Consider the following 27,700-nt stretch of genomic DNA (forward strand, 5'->3'; position numbering starts at 1 on the left):
GTAAGGCGGGGACCTGAAAATGTCAGGTTAAAGAGTGTACATCAGATGAATTATGATAAGACATAAAAAGGCACATGGTCCAAAATGAAAGTGGAATGATATAAAATGTATGTTGGACGAGGCAATTACATGTTGATTAAGGACAGGATGGAGAGAATGATAATGCTGCATATGGAAGCGGAAACCGGAGAAGCTCTACCGGTCACGTGAATTTTCCAGCCCAGAAAACGGTGGGTGTAACACTGAAATCAAGAAAGAGTATACAAAGACCAAATGACAAAAGTGAATTTTTGACTGTTGAAACTTCGATTTCTTTCATCTTCATCAATCACGTTTCCAGAGAAATTTTATCAGAGACCGTCCTTTAGTGGGAGACGATAGTTCTGAAGGTGTCGTGGATTGACAAATGTAGCCTGATTGATTTCTGAGAGATGTGCAATAGTATAAATTTGTTATAGAGGACCCCGTACAGGACTAGGCTTTAAAATCTTTCATTCCAGCCCGTTCATTGTACAAGTAAATGAGGCAAACTATTCAGTTAGAAAATACACAATCTCAATTCTTTGATTTTGACTTTGGTTTGATTTGTTTTATTGGTTCCTGTATTTTCATTGTAGGGTGGGCCTATATGTATACATAAATTGTCGGTGCCATACACATACATAAACATCAGTTGTTAACAACTGATTTTCTTCATTGTCTTTACACAATGTAAAGGAGAATTATGGTAATTCTATTCTGCTATTCATCATGCGTTTAGACAATGCCGAGATACTCATTATAAAAAAAAAAAAAAAAAAAAAAAAAAATCATCCTAAACATTTGTACAATGTGATGAAGGAAAGAAGGCGGGGTATGTTTACATTGTATTTTTCGTACAAACAGTAAAAGTCTGCTCATACCGTCATGATGCAACAGTAGAATGTAACCTACTTGGTAATAGACAAGGTCCGGCGTATCCATGGCCACTTTCCAAACCAATTTCCCAGGTTCGCCGGGCTGGCAGTTCTTCACGAGCGTGGAACGATACGCTCCGAATGAACTGTAGTCATCGGCGTTTCCCGTAGTGGGTGTGTTCATCCACTGGCAGAGTGGGCCCTCTACGGTACGTATATTGAAAGAAGAACAGAACAAAGTGCCTTATTTATGATTACTGCCACATGGTAATGAGTCCACACACGAAAAGATCAAAATGTCAAGTAGGTAACAGCAAGAATAGCTCCGGAAAAAAAAAAAACCCTAAAGAATTTAAAGAGTATTTTTCCTTGTTTTACTGAGCACACGGTATGTATTTTCATTCATTTCTTCTATTAAAAACAAACAAACAGATAAAGGTGAGAGCCGGGTGAGCACATTGCTCAAGGAAAATAGACCGGGGGCCCAGGAGGTTTATTCAACCGAAAAGCGGACAAGCAACTGACCTCATAGGAAGTTTACATGGACCCTGGACATCACAAAAATGCATTGCTGCCGGGTCTCATCGTTGGCCTTCCCGCCAAAATCACGCAATGTATGACGTCACTTCCGGTTGGCCCTTTTCCCAAACTTTTGAGACAGTTTGAGTTGAATGATCATTATTAATGTGTCAGTTTCGGCTTCTAAGAGTGTCCTAGATATATTTTATTTGGTATCCAACTATTTTGGAGTATGTATTTAGCATCTATTTGCCAATTTTTTATGTGGTGATGCACCTGATGGTGAATATATTCATGGCAATCATTGTCGACGTCGCTGTTTTAGAGAAAATGACACCTAGATTTTGATCACTTTCTAAAAGATAGTTGTTAATACTCTCTATAAATATCTCAATCTTGTCTAACGGTTGTAAAAATCTATATCCAGCCCTTTTTGTGATTTGAGATAAGTCTAGTCTGTTCAAACATTAAAAAGTATAACCCTTCCACCATTTAGGGTAGCGCCCTCTGTGATCTGAACCTTTGCAACACAAAAAATAAACTTTGAAACAAAGCATTATTGGACACATGTTCGTAATGCGCACAAAAATTTGTATATCTCGTCAGAATATTATAATGTTCTTCACTTAAAGCTTCTAGATTTATGGAAGAGAGTACAGGAACTAGGCAATATCTTAATCTTGTGCATGGGCAAACAGTATTTGCATCATTATGACTTTTTTTTGGATATCTCAGCCATTTGAAAACCAATTTTCATCAAATAAACGTTGAATCCTTTTTAAAATTACATGCTCTTTCATTTTTCATAAAAGGTTCCTCATTTTCTCACTTAGGAATGTTATAAACCTGAATTATCACCTCAACCAGTACTGTACAGTCCCATTAAGCAGCCTTGTCAAAGCTGCTTTCTCAGTCTTCAGGGGTGTCCCCATTACTTGATGGGCCAGCTAAAGAGGTACTTTAGTGAGAGGGTAGCTAATAATGTGCTTAAGATCGATTGTATCACTTGATTCAGCTGCAACAGCTAGCATACGTCCGAAACGGTCTCTGGCTCCCTCAGTTGCGTGTACTCTTTTTTACTGCTGTTTTAGACCTCTTTGCGTTTTCTGAAACAAAGTTTAACATTTTGATTCTGGGAACTGGCTTCAGAAACCTGGAACTGGCAGCTGCACATTCATCTTGAAACTCAGTCCGTCTTTTCTGCCCTCGTTCGAGTGTTGTTAGGAGAAATTGCCTCGTTGTCTCACTTGTCTTTGAAGAAGCTCTCGTATTTCGCACAAAGTTCACCCAGTGCAGCGTCTTCCTCTACGTCTTGAGACCTTTCCCTGCTCTTCTCGTTGGCAGATATCACATAGTTGCAACATATCTAACCGCCTCATCTGATGATTCAAGAAATCTAGAGAGCAATGCCTTTTCAATTGCGGCGAAATTGTATGGTGTGCCGTGTACATATTCACCCTCAATGGCACCGTTGCAAATTTAACAGCATGCTGGAAATATGGTCACTTGATCTTGATCAAATCAAATTTGCAACGTAAAAAAAAACACCAACATGTTCTTTTTGTGGCATTTGGCCATTTTCTCCAAATTTTGAGACAGACTCCATAGAAGCATCATCAATAACATGTCTGTATGATCATCTTAGAGTGTACTAAATTATTAATTTTTGGTATCTCAATAGATAAGAGTATGGACAACCATATAATTCTTCTTCTTCTTTTTTTTTTTTTTTTTTTTTTGTAATGGTACCATTGAGGGTGAATATGACCGAACTCGGCACACAATATGAATGTGGCCGCGATGGAAAAGGCAAAAACACATACAACCCCTTTGTCTATGATGGTCCTTCTGAGTTCATCAATATCTCATCGAGGAACGTGGCCAGTGAGACAACGAGGCAATTTCTCCTAACAACACTTGAACGAGGGTAGAAAAGACGGACTGAGTTTCAAGATGAATGTGCAGCTGACAGTTCCAGGTTCCTGAAGTCAGTTCCCAGAATCAAAATGTTAAACTTTGCCTCAGAAAACGCAGAGATCTAAAACAACAGTACACAGAGTGCACGCAGCTGAAGGAGCCAGAGACGTTCCTGATCGAAACCTGCAATGTTCTATTTCAAATGAATTCTTCATTACTGGGACAGATCAGGTTCAGCGCTATAGAGGCAAGGATTTACTCGAGAGTTCTTCAGTCAAGGAACAGTTTGCAAGATATATCATGTAGGAATGGAGGAAGCCCCAGTATGGACAGGTTATTGGATAGAAAATGTGGTGTGTTTCTCATGGCGCAAGCTGTGTAGAACTGAGGAATACCAACGACCAACAGTTACTGTTAGCAGATATGCCGAGACACTTGCAAGGCCATCATGTAGAAGCTAATATGCAAATAAGAGGGCATTATCTTCGTTAGGTCCAGTGACATAGACGTCTTCATCATCTTGCTGTACTGTGCCAGGTCGGATGAAGGAAAAATAATTATAGACTTTGGTTCGGGCAAAAACAAAAGGTAAGTTGATGTCTCAAAAATTGCAGCAGTTCTCGAAGAGAAGCAACCTGACATTACCGATGCACATATTGGTCTCCCCGACAGGTTGCGATTTCACTTCACGTTTCTCCAGGAAAGAGAAAGTAAAACCTTATCAAAAGATGGAAAATAGTGCAACACACATCAAATCTTTCCAGTCTCTCTCAAACGAGGAAGTAGATACTCGAGCTGCCACATTCTTCATCTGCCCACTGTATGGCTTTGCAACATCGGAAATAAATGATGCCAGATATTATACAATGTCTTCAAGCGAATGAGCAGTGGAGGTGACAAAGGTACTGCCCCTTGCAAGACTGAATAAAATCATCTGCTATTTACTAATTCTCTTCCTCTCTGTGCCACAACACTTAAAAATCACATCCAAGAGCACAGTATGTCGCCAGAATGTGGAAGAGAGCCAGCACGGCAGTCTTGTAGACAATGGGTGGAAATCTACCCAGAAGCACTTTGAGCCAGACTGTTACCAAGGAAGTGCAGTCCCCTCATCTCTCGAAGGCTCATCGTTCAGTCCTTCAGATAATGCAAACTGAGACGATGAGGAATCCGAAGGGACATGGAGTGAGCAAAGCGATGAGAGTGATGAAAGCGATGAGAGTGATGGAAGCGTCAGTGATGACGAAGACATTCTAAAGGTTGTGTCCCGAAATATTGCGAATTTAGTTTGACTCTTGGACCCCGTTTTACAGTGCGGGGCCGGGCTCGGCCGCGGCTCGGCCACGGCCGAATCCGGCCTCAATTGCGCGGCCGAGCCTCGCAATTTTGTCCGTTTACACTGCTGGGCTCGGCCGCGCTTTTGATTCAAACCTTTCAATATTTTGTCGTAGTGGCGCTCTGCTTGTAAACAAACGCAATTTGGTATTGTCTGGTTTTCAGACCCTTTGCCAAATGAATTCCGTGGCGACGAAGTCGCCGTTCGGGCAAAGGCCTTTGCCGAAGGAGAAAAATCCTTTGCAGGACAAAACCACCTTAAACTATACTAGTTTTCGATGTTGAGGGGGTTAATATCCTGAATAGCGAAAGATACAGGCAGAGGGTTTGGAAGCCAGACTAAAATTGGCCGCGCAATTGGCCGCGCATTTGGCCCAGTTTGCGTTTACACCAAGAAGAGGCAGGGTTCGGCCGCGGCTCGGCCGCGGCCGAGACCACCTCCAGAGCGAGGCCAAATGCGAGGCCAATTTTGGCCTCGCATTTGGCCTTTTGCGCGTTTACACTGAAGCGGGGCTGGGCTCGGCCGCGGCTCGGTCGCGGCCGAGCCTCGCTCTGTAAACGGGGTCTAAGTCATAATGATGCAAATACTGTTTCCCCATGTACAAGATTTAGATATTGCCTAGTTCCTGTACTCTCTTCCATAAATTATCTAGAAGCTTTTGGACCCCGTTTACAGTGCGAGGCCGGGCTCGGCCGCGGCTCGGCCGCGGCCGAGCCCGGCCTCAATTGCGCGGCCGAGCCTCGCAATTTTGTCCGTTTACACTGCTGGGCTCGGCCGCGCTTTCGATTCAAACCTTTCATTATTTGGTCGTAGTGGCGCTCTGCTTGTAAACTAACGCAATTTGGTATTGTCTGGTTTTCAGACCCTTTGCCGACTGAATTCCGTGGCGACGAAGTCGCCGTTCGGGCAAAGGCCTTTGCCGAAGGAAAAAATCCTTTGCAGGACAAACTATACTAGTTTTCGACGTTGAGGGGGTTAATATCCTGAACAGCGAAAGATACAGGCAGAGGGTTTGGAAGCCAGACTAAAACTGGCCGCGCAATTGGCCGCGCATTTGGCCCAGTTTGCGTTTACACCAAGAAAAGGCCGGGCTCGGCCGCGGCCGAGACCACCTCCAGAGCGAGGCCAAATGCGAGGCCAATTTTGGCCTCGCATTTGGCCTTTTGCGCGTTTACACTGAAGCGGGGCTGGACTCGGCCGAGCCTCGCACTGTAAACGGGGTCTAAGTGAAGAACATCATAATACTCTGACGAGATATAAAATTTTTTGTGCGCATTATACGAACATTAATCTCCAACATGCGTGCAATAATGCTTTGTTTCAAAGTTTAGTTTTTGTGTTGCAGAGGTTCGGACCACAGAGGGCGCTACCCTAAATGGTGGAAGGGTTATACTTTTTAATGTTTGAACGGACTAGACTTATCTCAAATCACAAGAAGGGCTGGATATAGCTTTTTACAACCGTTAGACAAGATTGAGATATTTATAGAGAGTATTGACAACTATCTTCTCGAAAGTGATCAAAATCTAGGAGTCATTTTCTCTAAAAGTGCGACGTCGACAATGATTGCCATGATTATATTCACCCTCAGGAGCATCACCACATAGAAAATGGGCAAATAGATGGTAAATACATACTCCAAAATAGTTGGATACCAAATAAAATATATCTAGGATACTCTTAGATGCCGAAACTGACATCTTAATAATGATCCTTCAACTCAAACTGTCTTAAAAATTTGGGAAAAGGGCCAACCGGAAGTGATGTCATACATTGCGTGATTTTGGCGGGAAGGCCAACGATGAGACCCGGCAGCAATGCATTTTTGTGATGTCCAGGGTCCATGTAAACTTCCTATGAGGTCAGTTGCTTGTCCGCTTTTCGGTTGAATAAACCTCCTGGGCCCCCGGTCTAAAAAGAGCCTGGTTTGCAGAGTGCCCTTCACTCTACACTTAGATATACATACACAACATGCACGACAAAGAAAAAAATCTTAAACTTGTAAACTTAGAAGACATGTGTTCAGGAAAAGCGTGAAAACTAAAATATGCTTGATGATCCTGTGAGTGAACCACCAAATACGTAAATCTACAGCTGCTTCATTATGTACACATATCTCATAATGTATAATTATGTTCTCTGTCAATACATGTATTTCTAAGTGTTTGCCCAACAGTATGTTTATGTGTTATTGTTGTTGTTGTTATTTTTCGTGGTTGTGATTTCAATAAAATCTTTACTATAGGTCACTATAGGTCCATCTATAGGTCCATCTATACGTCACTATAGGTCCATCTAAACATAGGCTCTGTTTAAAGGCAACAAAATTGCAAATTCACGCTGATATAAACATCTCACCTTCTGGACCTGCAAAGATTGTCGAAACAACCTGCATGTAAACAAAGACAAAAAAAGACAAAAAAAAAGTCAAAATGTCACTACAAATGTTATGGTATGAGGAGGAGCAAGATTGACTGAAGGATATTTGCTAATTATACTGCAAATGCTCTTCCTGTGTTTCTTCTTCTAGTTTCTCGTCTTCATCTCCATCTTCGTTTTCTTCCTTTTCATCTTCGCATTGTATCATGGCTGATTAATGCAAATGATCTCGTTTTTTCTTTCTCCTTCTTGTTCTTCGTCTTCATTTTTATCTTCTTCTTTGTCTTCATTTTCATCTTCTTCACTTCCTTCTTCTTCTTCTTCATCCTCCTCTTTCTCTTTGTAATGTCCTTCTAAACTCATGGATGTTGAATATTGAGACGTCGTGAGAGAATAGTGCTTAAACAGGAGGTGCTGTCAAGGTAAATTTTATTTTCATCATTGCCATGATCGCCACTGTAACTTTCGTCATTATCACTAGTAGCAGCAGTAAATAGCAAGAGTAGTAGTAGTAGTAGTAGTAGCAGCAGTGTATGGTAGTAGTAGTAGTAGTAGTGTATAGTAGTAGTAGTAGTAGTAGAAATAGTCGTCATCGTAATAGTAGTAGTATAGTGTAGCAGGAGCAGTAGTAGTAGTAGTAGCGGTAGCAGTAGTAGTAGTAATAGCAGCAGTAGTATAGTTAAAGCAGTATATTGCAGTACAACCCTTGTAGTAATACATGTAGTAGTATAGTAGTAGTAGTATATAGTGGTGTAGTAGTATAGTAGTAGTAGTAGTAGTAGTAGTAGTAGTAGTAGTAGTAGTAGTAGTAGCAGTATAGTAGGAGTAGTAGTAGTGTAGTAGTAGTAGTAGTAGTAGTAGTAGAAGTAGTAGTAGTAGTAGTAGTAGTAGTAGAAGTAGTAGTTGTGGTAGCAGTAGTATAGTTGTTTCCGTTGTTGCTGTTGTTGTTGTGTAGTAGTAGCAATAGGAGGGGAGGAGGAATGGCATGTAGTTGTACACAGTATCATTAAAATGTATAATCACGAAACCTGGCTATATACCCCCGTATTATCGTTGATGAGCTGTTCGAAACCGCCGTTGGGGTCGTCGGTGATGTAGAAAGGATGGTAGTTAGCATTGACGGAGGGGTCGTCGCCACCACGTACGAGGAAGGTGTAGGTGCTACCCCTCTTTACCGTCAGTTCCGGGATGAGGAGGTCATCGATGAACCAGGCGATGCCCCAGCCGACTTGACCTGTGGGTTTTCAGTTTTCAAATATGGGAACGTAAAATCCTGTTCCTGACTAAGAAAAAGTCTTATAACGTTTTAAAAACCTGTTTGAAAATAAATGTCAGTTACTAGGTGTCAACCTTGCCTCTGAAATTCATTGCGGGGCAGAAGATGATCATTTATGCATGTACGATATGCTGAAACAGTGGTGCGATTTGCATCACTCATGAAATTATTCTTTACTCTAAGTCTGAAAGAATAATGAAACAAGCAGAGGTTGAGATGGAGGTCGCTAAAGGATCATAAAAGTCATCCCAAAGGTTATTTGCGAAACAAGACGAAGACTCGATAAACCACAAGAATACCTGTAATAGCTTCGTAACCCTTTTCTCCTCCAGAAAGACCCATTTCGACGGTAAAAGTGGTATCTTCAAGAGCAACAAGGCTCTCAATTTCCCATCCATCGGACATTGGAGGTGTGGTCCTCCCCGCGTTCAAGTCCTCACAGGTGGAGCTGGCACGACCAAACTCGATTTGGAGATTCGATTCACCTGAGTAAGAATATGAAACGGACACACTAAATACATACAATCCAATCTAGAATCATTGCTCTATTCACCATCGTACTCCACACGACTTGAAATATCAGGTAGGTCTACATGGTTTGGTTTGATGGTCTGGAATCATGAAATTCTGTCAAAATTCAAGAGCAAGCAATTTTGAATTGATGTATTAGGTTTACCAGCAATAGACGTATTTACTACTTGACTTCTGATTAATATTTGTTACAATGGATGTAACAGACGTTTTGCCTTTCAAGGTCCTGTCCGAAGTCTTTGGAGTTTTCAGAAATCCCCCATCGAAACGGCAATTGCGGTAACACATGTGTGCATTTTAGCAGGACATGAAGCACATACCTAAAACTCACAGGCGATAATTATAGTTGGCGCGAAAATTTTGAATGTGATTGGGCATTATAGGTAATGAACAATGATATTCTGATACATCACGCTCGGCTTTGCTTTGAAAGAATGGGGGCATGCCCCGATCAAAACGTCGATTGACACTTCGAGACATGAAACTGAAACCCATGCGAATTTAGCCCTGCGTTGATATATAACAGGCCTTTGAAACACTTTTTTAAAGCAACTCATAAGAAACCACTTTCATAACAGAATGGAATGAAATGATGGAGGGGACTTACGTGGAGATCTTTTTTGATTATGGTACGCCACTCGTCCATCTGCATTGATAGGTCCTAGGGCCCATATGACGAACGTTGGACCATTAGTCAAGATGGGTTTGTCGTAAGTAGAGTCTGACGACATGAAGAAAAGACAGCAAAATCGTGAATATCATGAAACTACATGTATAGTTGCAAACTTATTTAATATCAAAACAATCCAACTTAAAATAGTTTTGACATAATGGTAGAAAGTTCAGTCAATTATGTATAAAGTATGGAAAGATGATAAGTTTCAACGTCGAACCAAAGCGACCTCAGACTTATCATGCATTTTTTTTTTTCACAAAGAAAATTTATTCATATAAACATTCAGGTACAAAATAAAATAATGTCACATGCAGTACATAAAGAGAGATGATCGAAATTTGACAGGTAAATGCGAAACAGTTAAACAATATAAATACGATTCCAATTGATATTAGATACAAAACCTTTGGTTTTCTCAGACATATATTTGTCTATTTTCTTTGCTTGTTTTAAGAATTTACAAAATTGGCTAAAATGTAACGATTTCTTTTTATTTTTGACAGAAAATATGAAGTATTTTGCGTACAAATAAACCACGTTGTAACATTTTGGATTTTCTGTCGAACCAAGTATAAAGGAACTTTTAGTAATTTGAATTTTATTCTGTAACATAATTTCTTGTATTTGAGCGATAAATCTTTGGGTAACGTCACATTCCCAAAATAGATGTGCGATTGTTTCTGTGGAGCTCGAACAAAACGTACAGAGGTGTGTGTCAGATAGCCCCATTGCAAAAAGTAATTTGTTAACACCAATATTTCTATGTAAAATTTTGTACTGAAAATAACGAAGTCTTTGATTTAAAGTAGATGTAAAAGGAACATTATATATTTTAGTCCAGTCTAAGTTTTGATTAAAAATTTCTTCCCATTTCCTTTCTGATTTAGGTGGTTGAAATATCCTCTCACATAATATTCGATGTATATATCGACATATCTTAATTCTTTTAAACAAATTATATATTGCTTCTTCTTGTTGCGTCTTTATTTCATTATCATATACTGATTTCTCTTCAATATATTTTTTCCATTCTAAGAGGATTGCATGAATAACTGAAAAATATTCTAAAAAATTACAACAAACACCGTATTTATTGCGAAACTGTTCAAAATTTAAAAAAGATAAACCATCATCACTCAATAATTGTTTAATCTTTATTACACTCCTTTGAAACATCATTTTCTTAAATACAATCTCATTATTTATACGAATTAATGAATTAAACCATATTACTTGGTTTTTCACTTGTTCTACAGATAACTTGGGGGAAAAGGTATAATCACACCAAGCCCTAAGAATTTCACGTATAAAACTACTTTGTATCAAATTGATTTTGTTTTCTGTTCCGGCCATATTACAATACCAAATCATATTGTGCCCTAAGTTTTCTAAATAATATTCAAAGAAACATTTCCACTTTCCTCTATTTTGATCATTTAATAATCTTTTCACCCAAGTGATTTTAAGTCCTGAAATTACAGATGAAAAATGAAACATCTTTAAACCTCCCTGACAGTAATCTCCAATTATTGTGGTCCGACTGATTTTATCGGGTTTATCATCCCAGATAAAAGAAAATACTATTTGTTCTATTTCTTTTATAAATTGTGCTGGTGGAGAAGGTAATACCGAAAACAAAAAAAATTAATTGAGAAAGAGCCAAAGATTTTAATATAACAATTTTCCCGATGGGTGTTAAATATCTTCTCGACCAAATTTTCAAAATTTCCAATAATTTTCTTTTCTTGGGTATATAATTCAACTCAAACATGTCATTTAAAGTTGTAGTGAATGTGATTCCGAGTAACTTAAATGGTCCACTAGAAAAACTAAAACCGGAGTTGTTTATATCTGGTGGATATGCTTTATAATAGCCAAGAGCCACAATCTCACTCTTATTACGGTTGATTGCTAAACCTGAAAAAATTCTAAATTGGTCCAATATTTGTAACAACCTAAAAAAAGAATTTGGATTTTTCAAAAAGAACGTAGTGTCGTCGGCATAAGCGCTGATAAGAATTTCACGGCCACAAACATTAATACCTTTTATGTTGAGATCATTTCTAACCCATATTGCAAGTATTTCACTACATAAAATATACATACTTATCATGCATGTTGATGCGAGACAGCGAAAAGAAATCTTCGTCTCTACCTACCTTGATTTGAGAAAAATAAATAAAAACCCTGTAAATTTTAATCGGACAAAAAAAGAGTCATCGAATTGTATAAAATTCCTTGTGTTTTCAAAGAAATCAATACAGAAATTTTGGTAGCTCTTACTGTAAACCAGGGGCGGATCCAGGAATTCCGTAAAGAGGGGGCGCGTTTACAAAATTAAAGGGGGGCGCACGCACCCCTCCCCCATTTTTTTCTTTTTATTTCTTTTGTTTCAACAAAAAAAAAATAAAGGGGGGGGGGCGTGCGCCTGTTGCAGTCCTCCCTGGATCCGTCATTTCTTAAACTCATACAAAGACGGTGAAATCATAAAGTCGACTTATCTCTCCTAGCTCACGGACCTTTGCAATTATTATACAGAACTTTCCTTTTTCTCATGAAGCCTAACAGAGGAATTTATTTTCTTTCCAATCAAATCACCCCAGACTTGTGAGGATCGAGCTATGAGAACTGATCATTGATCTCTACAAGAGGCATCTGGATATCTCGTAGACCCATTCACGCTGTACAAACAAATGAAGCCAGGGTGCCGCCATCTTACCAGACACACTCTTTGAGGATATACATGCATTTCCCACCACAGACTGCCACCATCTTACCAGACACATTCTTTGAGGATATTATATACATGCATTTTTGAGTGGAGACTGTCACCAAGATCAGGCACCATTTCGTAGCAGATATTAGGATAGCAACTCTTGCTGGAATAGCAACTTTCCATGGCGACAGCAAATCAGGAAGCTAGATTCTTGTCGTTACCATGACAATTGCCATTTCAGCAAGAGTTGTTATCATAATGAACTTTTTTTAATGAAATAGGGTCATGCATGGGTTGTGATATCGTAAGTTCCGTACACAGATGGGCGGTGTGAGTGATAACGTGGCGTCGCGGCGGCCTCAGTTAAGCGATCGGCCTGGAGAAATTAGTGGAACCGACAATACCATGGATGAAGTCCGTAATGGCTGCTGAAATCTATTCGTGCAAACCATACTTACCCTGAGCTGCCAGCGGCCTCGTGTACGTGATGTGCGTGATTCCGTCAACGGTCACTGACGATAATAACGTGACATCATCAGTAGCCGACCCGGCACCGGCGGCTATCAGGTCGGGGCACGCTCCGGCGCCATTTTGAGGAGTACACTGTTTAAAGAGTCAAGGAGTACGATCATGATTAAGGCATTTGAAAAGAATGCTGATACAAATCCGTCATTTATTTTGACTGGCACATTTCCATTCATTCAGTGCCTGTAGAAGCATGCTTCATCTAGAAAATCAGTATTCACAAGTATATTGTACGTCATGTTTCTTTGGAGTTATTATTAAAGCAATCATTAAAGCAAGTAAGCAACAAAGCAACAAAAAGTCGATGAATTCATGCCAACAAAAGCTAAATGTTTTGTATCCCACATCCGTTGAAATCTAATTCATGTTATTTAGAATGTTTGTCGCTGTCAGTCATCTCGTGTATTTGTACCTGAATGTTCCTATTTGAATGAATTAAAAAACAGCAACGATCTTGGCAGTTCCTTGGCCCCTCCCCCACTGCAAAGCTAAGCAAACAAAATACTAACTGAGTCATCCAGAAAGACAGACGTATGATCATGTGTGTGTCTATTTAGTTTCGTTGTATTTTTACATGAAACTCCTGATCTTTAAGTAAAACATGTCTACACGCGAAGGGCATCCTCGAATGAGTGCGCGGGCGTACATTATGATCAAACTTGTCACCTGTGCATATGCCGAGAGGTAGTAATCCACCACACGGGCTTGCCCCGTCTCTCCCTCGACGTACGCTACAGTCACGTCCCCGCCAACCATCCTCGTACCCGTGGCCGAACCGCTGACGCCGAACGCAGCGTACTCGCCTGGAGAGTTCCGGCTGCTGAGTCTGATGGTGATGTCGGTCCCGTTGATCTTCCATCTCACTTGCAAGTTACCAGGAGAGAGTGTCTCACAGTTGGGGAATTCATCCATGGGTTGGGTTTGCGGAGAAACACTCCGAGTCTGAGAAGAAACACTCAGAGTCTGAGAAGAAACACTCGGAGTCTGAGAAGAAAACAAGACAAAAATTAAATGACCAAATATCATGATGTGGCTAATTCGTCAACTAACTAATAGTGTCATCAAGTATGCAGAATAAATTTATAACTCAATAAGTCTATAAATAAAATGAATCGATAGACAAGAGGAGATAAAATATCAATACATAAGTAAACAAGCAAGAGGATGAAAACAAGAAAGGTGCGCTCTCTCTTACTGGAATTATTCAGATTTTTTTCGCATCCTCATTTTTCATGAAAATTTACACGCTATCTATTAAAAGCTGTATGAACGTTTGTGCTATACCTCCACGTTAAAGGCATACGATATACTGCGAATAAACGTGTAAACACTTTTGATTATTTTTTTTTTCGTTTGAAATACCGTTGGTCTCGGCATGGGTTGCGCCAGCGGTTCTGGAGGAATATTCAGCTGGTTTTGGGCTGGGATGTCGAGATGACCGAAGTCTTGGTTTGCCAGGACACACCACAGGCCAATGTGACCGATGTCGAACACTGTCACCGCGTCTGGCAGAGTTATGGTCAACGTGGCATCGGAGTACTGTCCCAGCACTGCTTTGCTGCAGAAATCGGACGAGGAAACATCGACATTTAGGATTTCATTATTATGTAGGCCCTATCAACAGATCTCCCCACCCACCCAATAACGTTATTAAGTTCGACACTGATGGTAGTCCCGTAATCATACTGTACATCCATGAAACAACGTATTGGTATTATGATGTTGTTCAATGTTTATCTATCTTCACACACACTTTTTTTTTTGTTTTTCAATGATACTTTATTAATGACACACACACACACAACACACACACGCACACACACACACACACACACTCTCTCTCTCTCTCTCTCTCTCTCTCTATATATATATATATATATATATATATATGTATATATATATATATAATCTTATATATTATAATATATATATATATCATATATATAATATATATATATATGTATATAATATATAGATATCTCTCTCCATCGGTGTTTGCATACATATTATGTATGCAAACATATTATCTACATGTACGTATAGGCCTACATGCAACGACATAATAATGTTTGGTTATAAGGAGGTTCTCAGTGTAGTGATTTCATTTATATGTCTCTGCCAAGAACAGGAAACAATTATTGTAATCACAAAACCAATTATTGTAATCACAATTATGTCGACTATGTGGTATTTTGTTGCTGTCGTCGTTGTTGTTAATTGTAATCACAAGAATACTTGAGAGCTTTTCACCAGTCTTTAATGGCAATGACAATAGAAGCAGTATAAGCACTACAAAGACAAGCAAAGTGATGTTTTCTTGCTGGGATGAATTTTGCGTGATGCTGTCTCCGCGAGTAATATTGATAAAGCTTTCGCCAATTTGTGACTTTTGTCGCTCTGTGCTGGGTCTCTAGATATTTATTCATTTTATTTTATTTATTTATTCTCCACTCATGGGACGGATAGCCCTGGTCAGCTAAGAGCTGTTTTTCTATTTACCAAGTGTATTTTTTCAAGTGTTCTTAACATGGTAAGTTCTAACTATACTGCGGCTATTTCCCAGTCGTGGGGATATAACTGGTTTATTCTCATAGCTCTACAGCAGATTGAAAAATACGTGACATGACAAAATGCGGCTATAATAATTTTTACCTTCCTGTTTCATCTGGAACAATGATACCATTGGCGTTGCTTGGCGTTCCTCCTGGCCCCGCCCAGAAGTACGCACCTGAAACGCAAAAAAAAAAAAAAAAAAAAAAAAAAAGAGAGAGAGAGAGAGAGAGAGAAAGAAAACAAAATGCAAGAAATTATATAATCCGTAGTAATGCCAATATTAGGTAGCCGAGGTTCTATCTTCACGGGTACCCAGGTCCAAATTTTCCGAAAAAGTTTTAAACAATTAATTACTCCGCAATCGCTACATCACAAATCTCGAGACCGCTATTTTGGAGATCACAAAAAATAAGTGCTCACTAAAGTAGTGTATCACTAAAGTAGGCAATTACTCGCTTTTTTGTTGGTTGGTTTGTTTGTTTGACTGATTGATTTTGATGTTAATTATTTTTCATATGAAATCTATGATAAACGCATGGATGCAAATTCTAACCTAAATTTTATCCTAAAAGAATAATGGATTTAGCAGTGCAATACTGTGAAGCACAACTTAAAGTCACTTGGCTTTGTTTCTTTGTTTCTAATCATTGGTTCAGTATCTACCTTTCCTAAGTCCTAAAAGTACCCCGTAAGAAAGACCATTTTTTTTTTTGTGTGTGTGTGTGTGTGTGTGGCATTAGTGACTGTGTTATGGTCCACATTGTGATGCTTCATCACTTTCCCTGTAATCAGTAATGTCGATGTCATCACATTGTTTATGACAAAAGTTCTGCGTGAAATACTCAAGTTATGTTTTTGACGAACAATAAATTGTAAGGTTGCAACCACATCCATTTTCATTCAAGATTTTTTTTTTTTTATTGCTAGATTATTCCTGAACAGTAAGATCATGGTACAATAGGTGCAACATCCTTTTCTCTGCTTTTCTTACTTCTTGTCCCGAAAGACAAAACATGAAGACATTTTTGCTGGCAAGTCAATGTAAAACTTTCGTCGGCATGACGTCATCATTCCAGCAAATTTGCAAGCATAAAGCATACTACTATATAGTATAACTATTCTGTGTAATGAATAAAAATAAGCTTAATCTCTAAATGCGAATAATATTATTATCGCGAATCCCTTCTATCCCCATTTATTTGACTTTGATATAATTTACTTGACCTAACTGTGGAATCAATATCGCATTCTCAATTGATCTCCGATGATTCGAAACCTCGATGGGTACACCACTTTACAAATCCTTGATGTAGGATAAGTGGCAAGTGTAATTATACCCGTCTTTTGACAGCAGCGAGAACAAATGGTAGGACCACGCATAAACTGAAGGTTAAAGGAGACCTCCGGATGATTTTCAGATTTTTACATTTGAACAACTATAGATTAGTAAAACTTTTTACAGAGTTTCAGAATTTGTGATAATTGGGATGAAGAATAAGAATATTTTCAAAATTTAGAACAAATTGCAATGAACAAGGATGATGACATGGCAGAGTCACCATAAGAATGCATGAGTTGGGGCTCAAGGAAGCAGAACAAAAGAAAAAGGCATGCATAGATTATACACAGGTGAACTCGCAAGGAAGCGGTATTGTAATGGAATTACACTGCTACATTTCTGAAATATGTGAACCTCCTATGTCATCATCCTTGTTCAGTGTAATTTGTTTAAGGTTTTTCAAACTATTGTTTCTCTGCTCAAGAACCACAATAAATTCCACAAATCTATACATTGAGTTGTCGATTTATGTACTACATGATGTGAAATTATGAAAATCGTCTAGAATGTCCCTTTAACACGCAAGCACGCAATCTCATTAGGTACCAATTATACGCCTGCACAATCCAATACACTATAAGGGAAAGGGAGACATAATAATATTTCATTCAAACACACATTCACTTTCGGCTTACGTGGTCCATATCCGTCGTAGTACAGGTTTTTGAATCTGATCTGTTTTGGATTGAGAATGGTGACACTAGAGGCGTACACATTGTGGACTCGAGGCGAGTATCCAAGGGGGCCCAGGTTGTACTCCGAGGGAGGAACGAAATTGGCTGGGAAGGACACGTGAGCGAAGTCCACCTGTAATGAAATGATGCGAAACGCGTGAGTTATAATAAAAAAAAATAGAAATGTGAAATCATATCCCCTGGAATAATCACATTTTACTGTCCGTGCTTCAACATAACATTTATACCAAAGTCACAAACGAAATGTATGGGAACATTGTATGCAACACGCTCAATGGAACATGCTCTCATTTTCAGGCCGGAAATTTCCGATGACGAGATCCTCACTTCTGCCTCTCTTAATTCCGGGTCTTCATCTTACAATCTAAGTGTTTAGCAATGTGCTATCATCGTTTATGAGTGTTTGCTTGTTTTATTAGTTCAATGTTTGTAAAACGAAAAATTCTCGAACAATTTGCAGCCGATAAAACAAGAATTTCTCATGATTTCCGTCTCTGCGGTATGGCGCTACATCACTAACTGAAACGTTATCAGGACCTTGGTGCGCTTAAACTATATAGGCTTATCATTATTTTCATGACAACGTGTAGAGGGTATATTTATATTTTACTAAACACTATACCGCCTCCTGATCCTATTGACCACAGTACATTTTACCCACCGCAAATCTCCTACACCAAACCGAAAGCCACGCCAAGTCTGACACCGTCTGACCCGCCGGCATCTGCACGTCAATATCCCTGTTGTCATAGGGACCAAGTTTGACCAGGCTGTATTGAAAGGACACATGAAAAACATGAATAATAATTGAGCGTTCCTATCCCTCTGCGAACAACATTAAGTACTTGCCAATAGGTTTGTATATAAAATTTGTGCACAGTTGACTCATTGTCACAGCATAATGGGAGAAATTGCACTCCAAGTATTAATCATGTTAGCCTGAAATAAAATCCGTGAAGAAAAATAAATCAATCAATCAAACGAATCCGTAAGACCGTTTCATCAAAATCGATCTTGGAATTAGAATGCATTTCAAAAAGATTATGACTCCAAGATGCAGTGGTATTTATCACCACCACGCATACAAGATTACTTAGGTGATGCTGCACAACAAAATGCCTCGCAAGTCTAACACTGGCTCGCAAGCATGAAAACAAAAAGTTGAATTGGTGCTCAAAGGTTCTCAAAATATGACATGTAGGCCTATATAATCATTGAACTAATTAAAGCTTCACTTTTGACAACAGTACTTTCTTATGCGCAATTCCCTGCTAAATGCAATACATTTGAAGCTTCTAAACAGATTTGGTGATCTTTTTTTTTTTTTTCGTGATTCACTTGGATCACTGTGCAAACAAAAAGCAGAATTTTTAGTGCTCTTTAAACTTCCACTTTGACCTGAATACACTATGGACAAAATCAAGTAAATTGCCAGTAAGAAATTAGATAACTATGACAAAAAAGAAAAGGAAGTACATTATTTTTTATTACTGTACATTTTTAGTTTATAATTTACCTGTTAGATTTCAACACTGTTAGATTTCAACAGTGTGCATACTCAATAACTTTGTTCAATTGAGTGTGTCATTCATAAGAATAAAAGGAACAAAAGCAAGAGTACAACAGGCTAATTCTACAGATTTGTATTTTTCACGCATCACTGATTGGCTGTTGTAGCCACATACAGATAAGAATGGGCGATGATCAATCCATCTATGTTAAAAATTGTGTCTTTGGATGTCAATTTATCAACATTACTATGACCTATTCCCCATGAAAGTCATAACAAAAAAATAATGATGCCAAGGATATAACAGGTTCTATGTATCATGTGTCATTTCATGTGAAAGGTGTGCGTGTGTGTGTGTGTGTGTGTGTGTGTGTGTGTGTGTGTGCATATTAATGGAAGACTTGTTAGATTACGGCACCATGACCATCACATCAAAGTCGCCCATGGGGTATAGTGACTTTTATAACTATATTTCGTTCAAAAAAAAAGTGGGTTTTTTGTTGTTGTTTTTTTGTTGTTGCTTAGATGACTTTTAATGAAATTTTCACCGTTTTTTAGTCTATATCGAATTCACTTTGAGCACAGAGTGGAGTTTGAAAGGCACTGTTTACCGTTGACAGCAGTGATTTAAAAAGTGTTCGAGTTATCACATTTGATGCATATGTGTAGGTCAATTGTATCATAAAAAATCCTACCATATAACAATTTTGCAATAACGCCAAAATATAAGGAGATATCACTATTTTTCTCACTTAACTATAACTGTAGACGGTTTAGTCTAGAAACAAAGTTTTTATAACTATTGTTCACATTTTGCATAATACCATACTTAACATTGATCATATTGATTGACTCTTTTTAACACTGGTTGTTTCTATCCCTAACTCACATTTTAGAACTTAATTGAAACACTGAAGCTGGGTTTTTGTTTCATCTGCAAATGGTAAATAATGCCCATAACTTATAAAACGGCAGATACATAGCATCAGGGAGAATGACGAACCTTCCTGTTTCGTCCGGGATGATGAATCCTTGATCGGAGGGGATCCCGGTCCTTCCTCCCCACAGAAAAGCATCTATATACAAACACATAGGTAATATCAAAAGCAAAGGTAGAGAAGTTTGACTTTGTGTCCTTCTACGGCGTCGTGCTACCTGAATATAAATACGATTTACTTTCATCACGTTCATCAGAATAAGACAGTTCGGGGTTCCACTTTGAGCATGAGCAGAAAAAGGTCATTACTGTACCAGCAGAGCATGTTGGTTTTTAAATTCACTGAGATAAGCATCTGTGATGTATACATATTCAAGTAATCCTTATAAGTGGTGCTTGCCACCACATCCACCTGACAGCAAAAGCAGTATTTGGCAATATCAAATAAAAGTGATTGTCATTACATTCAATGCAAAATAATGAAGTGGATGCTTTCCAAAGTGTTAATAATACTATTGATTGGTCATTCTGGTCACGTGGTCTCGGCGAGTTCATCCTTTGTTTGCACATGACTAATGAATTCCATAAATTGTTGCGTTTGGCAAGCTAATGCATTTTGTTTGTTTGGTTTTTTTTTTTTTGAATTTATGTTTGCTAATGCATTTTGTTGCTTGAAGACTAGTGGAGTGGCTAATTAACTGAGAAAGAAGAAAGGTCATTTGTACAAATCTGTGCATGAGCTAACCCCGAACTGGCTTGTTACAAGAAATAGCCTAACTCTGAGTTACGGGATGTCCAGTTTCCGGAGCATTAGGGTATGACATGTATTTAAATCATTTTCATAATGCCAATCTACGCGAAATGAAATAAATGATCTTCTCTCTAAATACACGTACTGTATAGAAACGCAACTTCTAAATGGAGTAGATGGATAGAATTCAAATTTACCATATGATATGCACTGCACTTATCACTTATGATGAATTACGTGTACTGTTCATCTGTCGATTGATATATATTATAATACATACTGTGCATATTGACTCAGTAACACCTTAATGTATATTGTATATACAGCATTATTCATGACTACCCCCATCATCTGAAGTGGTGTATCACTTTACCGCGGCGGCCTTCAGAGAACTCATCATGCATTCTGAGCACTTGTGTGCTGCGCGAGCAGTCTACAATACCAGTTAAGTGTGATGTATGATATAGAGCACACTCCGCTGCCTTTGCCATGAACACTTTAATACATTGCAAAATGATAATAATAAATGATGATTGTAATTGGTGATGGAGGAGCGCTCACCCGGAGCAGTACCGTCATAGGAAAACCCGATGATGCGCAGTCTATTGTTGTCGATAGCGTAGACGGTACCAGTCACGGCGTGCGCGTTTGACGTTCCGAATGACGCGACCAATTTCCCATTGTATTGCCCGCTGACCTGTCCAGCAGCTGTGTCGATCAGAGAAAGAAAGGAGGAGATTGTTTTATGAGGAAAAGCATTTTAGTGATCAGATATTTGGAGTGAAATGCACCACGAAGTGTTGACATGATTATGCGTGTATTGCACACACATACCCACAAGCGTGCATACACGTATTGTTCGGGCAGTCTGCCATGATGAAAAACAAAAAAAAAAAAACAGGTATGTGGGAAAACCCTATTTAAGAACAATGATGCCGCATTCAATTTCCTGCTCATTTTCAATGTAGACGTTAAAATGCTAACTTTGCAAGCGCCTTGAATGAGCACGTCAAATGGCTCATTGAATAGATGATGAGATTGCATTCTCAGTTGCTGCCATACTAAGGACATTCTCATTTCAAAAAAAAAAACGAGCATGTATAGCTTCCGGCAGTATACAAATGACTCCGAGGTTTGAGTGGGTGGATAGGAATTTGATACACTGTATGTAGGCGTATATAATTTCAGCTATAAACTCAAAACAAAACAAAAACAAAAAAGCAAAACAAAACACACACAAATTGTGAGTCAGCTTTTTTCTTATAAAATGAGTTCAAAATTCCCCCCAAAACATGGCTATACTGTGTGCTGACTATTATTTTACCAGCTGCATGAACTTGATAAAGATTTGAAAGGTTGTATACCAATATAGCTTGGATTTGAATGACATTCGTATACCCAGAAATACAGATTTTGTAGCTTTTTTGTTTCATTAATATCACCTTGGAAGCAGTGGCGTATCTAGGGAAAACGGCGCCCTGGGCAAGCGCGAAAATTGCGCCCCTAATTTCTGAAAAAGTGTTCAACCCCAACTCCATCCCGGTAGGGAATTTTAGAAAAAGAGGTCCACATATGCTTTTTCAAGCACCTAAAAGGGGTCTTTTGAGGGTGATTTAAATGTAACAATTTTTGTATATTTCGCGTCATTATTACGTTTGGTTCTTATCTTCTTCTTTCTTTTTTTTTTTTTTTTTTGATAAATTGCGGCGAGCGAGCGCAGCGAGCGAGCCGAAGACTTTTGTATTTTAGCTTACAATACATGGAATTCTTGTCATTTTTTGCTTATTAAATCTTACAATTCTAATCAAGATATTGTGATGGCCTTACAGATAACGATTTATACCAACAAACTGAGGAGTTGAAAAAATATGCCAAATTAGTACGCACGAGTGAGCCGAAATTCGTATGATTTCCGCGCCATCATCACGTTTTGTTCTTATCTTCTTTTTTGATCAATTTTGGCGAGCGTGCGCAGCGAGCGAGCCGAAAATTTCTGTATTTCAGCTTACAAAACGTGGAATTCTTGCCATTTTTTGCTTATTAAATCTTACAATTCTAATCAAGATATAGTGACGGCCTTATGGATAACGATTTATACCAACAAACTGAGGACTTGAAAAAAAATACTCTAAATTATTACGCGCGAGTGAGCCCCCGAAATTTGTATATTTCCGCGTCATCATTACGTTTTGTTCTTATCTTGTCTGATTTTTTTTTGCGCCCCCCCCCCCCCCGTAATGTTCGACACCTTTGGTGCCCTCGTTTGATCCAGTAGGCGATCGCTTCAGAACGAAAGAAATAAAATTGCAGCCGCTGCTCCGTGTAACATTTTGCATTCTAACAATGGCATGTGTGAACACAATAAACATTGTCATTTTGTCCGCGTTATCATCACGTTTTGTTCTTATCTTCTTTTCTATACATTTTGTCGAGCGAGCGCAGCGAGCGAGCCTAAATTTCAGCTTACAAAACATGGAATTCTTATGTGAACACAATTAACATTGTCATTTTTGTTTTTATCTTGTTTGATTTGGTTTTCTCCCCCCCCCCCCCCCCCCCCCCGTCCGGGCGAGGGTTTTTTTTTTCCCTTCTTCTTCTTCTTCTTCTTCTTCTTTTTTTTTTCTTTTTCTTCTTCCTTTTTTTTCCGTTTTTTCGTTTTCGGCGCCCCCAAGGAGTGGCGCCCAGGGGTCAAAACACTGGTTCAAAGATATAGTGCATCCAAAACAGAAGGTTACCAATGACAGTTCTTATGACTGTATTTGAGATAGATAAACTGCCACAGAAATATCTATTTCCGATGTGATATGAACATTTTCAAACTAGGAATAGTCTGGTATTGCAGATAATGTGATCTATGATCTATAGTGATTATGCTAGTGGTACTACATGGTCAGGCTCTTTAATGATAAAAACGCGTATATGCGACAGACGTCACAGCACTCTCGAAACTGATGGACGAAACTTGTACCGGACATCACCCAGGATATCCTTCCAAACTGTTAGCACTACTCTCTCTTAAAAAAAAAAAAGAATGTTGAATTGAGAGTGTCTCTCAGTATACTTATTGCTTAAATGGGCATTCCATAATATCACATGACATAGTAAATGAATCGACAAACCCATGTAGATTTGTAGAATTTACTATGGTCCTTGAGCAGAGAAACCAATACTCTTGAACTTGAACTTTATTCTGTCGACCCCTTTCGGAGTATGAGAACATACATTCTATATACATGTCTATCATACATACATACAAGCATAAATACATGAAAAAAAAAGAATATGAGTAAATGTAATACAACAAGCTAACAGTTATAACAAGATGGCAAAATGTATCGGAAAGATGAAACTATATTAAATACTGTAACTATCAATTCGCTTTTTCATCACACTTGCAAATCAGAACAGATATAACTTGAATAATATTAATGATGATAAGTATGATAAACGACTTGAAAAGAAAAGAAAAATATATATATATTTACATATGAACTCATCTACTAAACTTTGACATAATAATATGAGCAAACTTGGCAAGTTTTGACAGTAATTTGGCATTTGAGATATTGAATAAACTATTCATTTTTAAAGCATTTGGACGTTTGGCAAACTGAGAGGGAATATACAACTGTATTTGCTTCTGTCTAGCATAAAATAAGAACATTCAAATGAATAGTGAAATTCGTCACCAATCTTACCCAGGTTACAAAGATTACATAATCTATTCTGTCTAGGAATACCTTCATAACGACCCTTGGTACAGGGTAAATAATGATTGCCACATCTGAATTTACAGAGATGCGTTCGATCTTTATCATTAAGTTGTCTAAGATAAGGCTCTAAAGTAAGGTTGTCTTTAAAAATCATGTAAATTACACATTGGTTATTTGCAAAAATCTCGCTGTGTCAGTCTTGAATGATCATATAATTTTGGCGTAGCTCTAGAGCGGGAATTAGCCATTTAGGACTTATTACCTCCTGTTGTGACCAAATGTTCCCCAACCCACAGTTGTCTAAAATGCTTCTAATTTTCGTGATCCATTAAGAATGGAAAGAGTTGTTTAAATCATGATGTAAAATGTTAATCAATTACAACACACACGACAATTTCGTTTGTTTTCCAGTTAAAATTCTACAACAAAAACTTATCAGTCTACTTTCTACCAGTTTTCATAGTTTATAACGACCAGTCTCACCATAAACAATACAACTCGCTGTGGATTTATGAACTCTGAAAATATTCCGTAAAATTTCCTATAAAGTACAATGTACTTCTTTGTGCATTATGTTCTCAAATCCCCATACCTCGCTCCCATACAAAGCAATTGGGACTACCAGTTTATCAAATAGATCGCAAGCAATATCAAGTGGCAAATTTAATCTCTTGACCTTACTCAGTACGCTGAACATCGCTCTTTTTGCCTGGCTCACTTGTTTTGAGATTGCTTTTTTAAAGCTGATATTGTAATTGAAATTTACCCCAAGGTACACGTAATCATCTACAATATCTAGAACATTTTCTCCAAACTTAAAGGTGGGTTTATTTCTAATTTTACTCTGAAAACCTAAACAAATTTCACTGAACAATGTTGATGACATAGGAGACTCCCATATTTAAGAAATGTAGCATTGTAATTCCATACAATACCGCCTGTATAAAATCTGTGCACGCCTTCTTTTGTTCTGCTTCCTTGAGCCCCAACTCATGCATTCTTATGGTGAGGCTGTATTTCATCATCCTTGCTCATTGCAATTCATTTGAAAACATTTTTATTACTCGATATTTTTAAGTACCGAATCTAGGGTATAATAAACTTTTGACTTTACGTGGCTTTTGGGCAGTAAAAATGTGTCTGTGGTAAGTAGGGACCTATTGACAATGCACTATTTTTTAACGTCTTTATCTAATGATGAATATAATATTTCAAATCTTTTGACATCCTGACTAGTCTAAACAAGCAAATCACTGTATGACAAAGAAATGTTTTGATTGTGGTGATGTATAACATGAGTATAAAGGACTCGCGGTCTTTCTCCGCTGCATGAAAAACACAGTGATATATATGTGTATGTGTGCCTCTGTGTGTGCGTGTGGGTGTGCGTGAGAGAGAGAGAGAGAGAGAGAGAGAGCATGTGAGTGATACAGTGTACTTGAAACTCAATACATAATGCTCAAGCATTGTATTGTACTTATGAAAGTGAAACAACATTTTCTGCAATACATGGAGAGATTAAAAAGAAAGAAACAAAGAGAGAGGAGGAGAAATAAGATTTCTTTAAATACTGAATAAGAAAACATAGACAAAAGCATACGTAACTATATAATACTGACATATTATCTTCCAAAGGTGCAGATAGCCATCCATAACATGCATACGAGGGAAAAAAACACGACTGTGTACGTATAGGTCTGCTATATTGTCCGTATGCTCATACAGTGCTTCCCTCCTAAAGGAGAATGATACCATTATACATGAAATGTGAATTGACGAAATACAAATTAGTAGAACACTTTAGCAAAGTTCGAGGAGAATCTGACCAACATTTTCAAATGTTATGACTTTTTATACATTGTAGTTCAAATAATGCAACTATCGCAGGATAAGAAGACTACAACACATACGGACAACAATAAAGGGAATATATTCATTTTTCTATTTTTGCATAATGAAAGAGTACTTGACATGCCTCTTACAGAAAACAGAGAAATTACCTTAACGCATTAATATGTCAGTAGAAAGTAGATATAAAGCATACTTTTCAAAAAAGAAGTGACATTTTGTGAAATTCTCTCTGTATATTTTCCTTGTATCGGTGTAGATCTATGTACCTGACGTCACGAGCTTAAGTGCAGTTGTCTCATCAAGCGATGTCTTTTGCTACAAATTTCATTTATATTGTCAATCTGCGTGTACATTTGAAGACAAATTTCATATTGGCATTAGTTTGAACGGAAGGACCCTAAATCCTTTTAGCATGGTCTGTCAATTACTGAGTATTGGTATTCGGTCTCATATCAAAAGAAACAATTTTGGAAGGATTTTGTTCTGCACCTGTAGGGTGATTATTATTTTGTTTGACAGGGTAACCTTGCCTTGTGGTTTTCCGTTTTAACTTTATGAATGCATGTTTGCATCATCATGCATCCAATTTTCCGGAAGCGTTGTTCAAGCGTTGACGGAAAGATCAGTCCTTTTGCATTGCACGTTTACCATAACAATCAAACAAACAACAGAGAAAGTCTACAAAAGTGTGTGGCACTGGAAATCTGTCCTAACTACATGATTAAAGCCTCCTAACCCGTTGCTTTTCTATGTTACGTCGGTGAAACTGTTGTGTTGGACAGTACTTTGTATGCATCAAGAGCTTGCTATATACAGTAGAAAGGCTATATGCGCGTTTAAGCACACGTATTATCTAAATCTTTGTACGTACTAGCACACACACACACACACCCACAAACACATATGCATGCATAAACACAAGAAATCCTAAAATGATTATAGTACTAATTAGCATGATTAGAACGCACCTTGGCATAAACCAACCGCCACTGCAGTCGTTGCTCAGTGCATGACAACAACAACTAGAGGCAGTTCATATTTTGATTACGTTCTAGGCTGTCATGCTCATATTATGTCATGTGAGCATGCGTGATTGATGAGTAGATCAGTCTAGTTTAAGTTTGTATGTCTCTTATATCAAGAAAATATCGGCACGTAGATTGCAGTATTTTGTTTCACGTATGTGCAATAACGAATTTCCAAACGGAGTGGTTTTACTGGAGTCGAAAAATATTCAACGATAATAGCTGAAAGCTGCAGCATCCCGACAAAGATATCATGACGACGCTTCAGATTTCTCAGTGAACAAGATCATGGTTACACTGAAAAAAAAAAATACCTTACTAAGAAATAACCCCAGTCACGCCAGTGCCATTTTGGAACTCACCTTGTAGATAAAGATAGAGGAACAAGTGTAGCCAAACAGGGACACGCTGAAGCCACGCCATCTTACTCGGTGATCTGCGCTTTCGATAGTGAAGCAAGGATGCCACTATACGTGTACGTGTATGCAGTTGGTAAAACCAATTCTTGTGACGCTTCGTCTATGTGCAGATTATCATGTGCATTGAGCCGTTTCA

The 27,700-nt window shown here is 38.3% G+C and overlaps 1 protein-coding gene across 2 annotated transcripts; it reads right to left on the reverse strand.

Moving 5' to 3' along the window:
- On the reverse strand, window positions 1-27,700 carry LOC140241722 (protein Skeletor, isoforms B/C-like). Of its 2 annotated transcripts, none has more exons than XM_072321471.1 (15): window positions 27,508-27,700; window positions 21,118-21,264; window positions 19,872-19,944; window positions 18,020-18,128; window positions 17,299-17,470; window positions 15,424-15,499; window positions 14,134-14,329; window positions 13,438-13,734; window positions 12,705-12,849; window positions 9,462-9,575; window positions 8,623-8,808; window positions 8,088-8,281; window positions 7,027-7,057; window positions 934-1,100; window positions 1-242 (listed from the first exon to the last, which is right to left on the reverse strand). In XM_072321471.1, the coding sequence occupies exons 1-15, from the start codon at window positions 27,566-27,568 to the stop codon at window positions 126-128; spliced, it is 2,085 nt and encodes a 694-aa protein (XP_072177572.1). In that variant the 5' UTR covers window positions 27,569-27,700; the 3' UTR covers window positions 1-125. The 2 variants fall into 2 exon arrangements, with proteins under 2 accessions (XP_072177572.1, XP_072177571.1); XM_072321470.1 differs by having other exon boundaries at window positions 13,438-13,755.

The sequence above is a fragment of the Diadema setosum genome, chromosome 18, assembly GCF_964275005.1.
Source record: "Diadema setosum chromosome 18, eeDiaSeto1, whole genome shotgun sequence".
NCBI classification, from domain to species: Eukaryota; Metazoa; Echinodermata; class Echinoidea; order Diadematoida; family Diadematidae; genus Diadema; species Diadema setosum.

What these genes read in the sequence shown, in the direction of transcription:
- LOC140241722 (XM_072321470.1), bottom strand. Translation starts at nt 27,568, where the DNA reads ATGGCGTGGCTTCAGCGTGTCCCTGTTTGGCTACACTTGTTCCTCTAT. An exon ending in GTTCCAGATGAAACAGGAAG is followed by an intron (nt 14,330 to 15,423) that starts GTAAAAATTATT and finishes CGATTTCTGCAG; the next exon opens with CAAAGCAGTGCTGGGACAGT. An exon ending in AATCTTTGCAGGTCCAGAAG is followed by an intron (nt 1,101 to 7,026) that starts GTGAGATGTTTA and finishes TACGTACCGTAG; the next exon opens with AGGGCCCACTCTGCCAGTGG.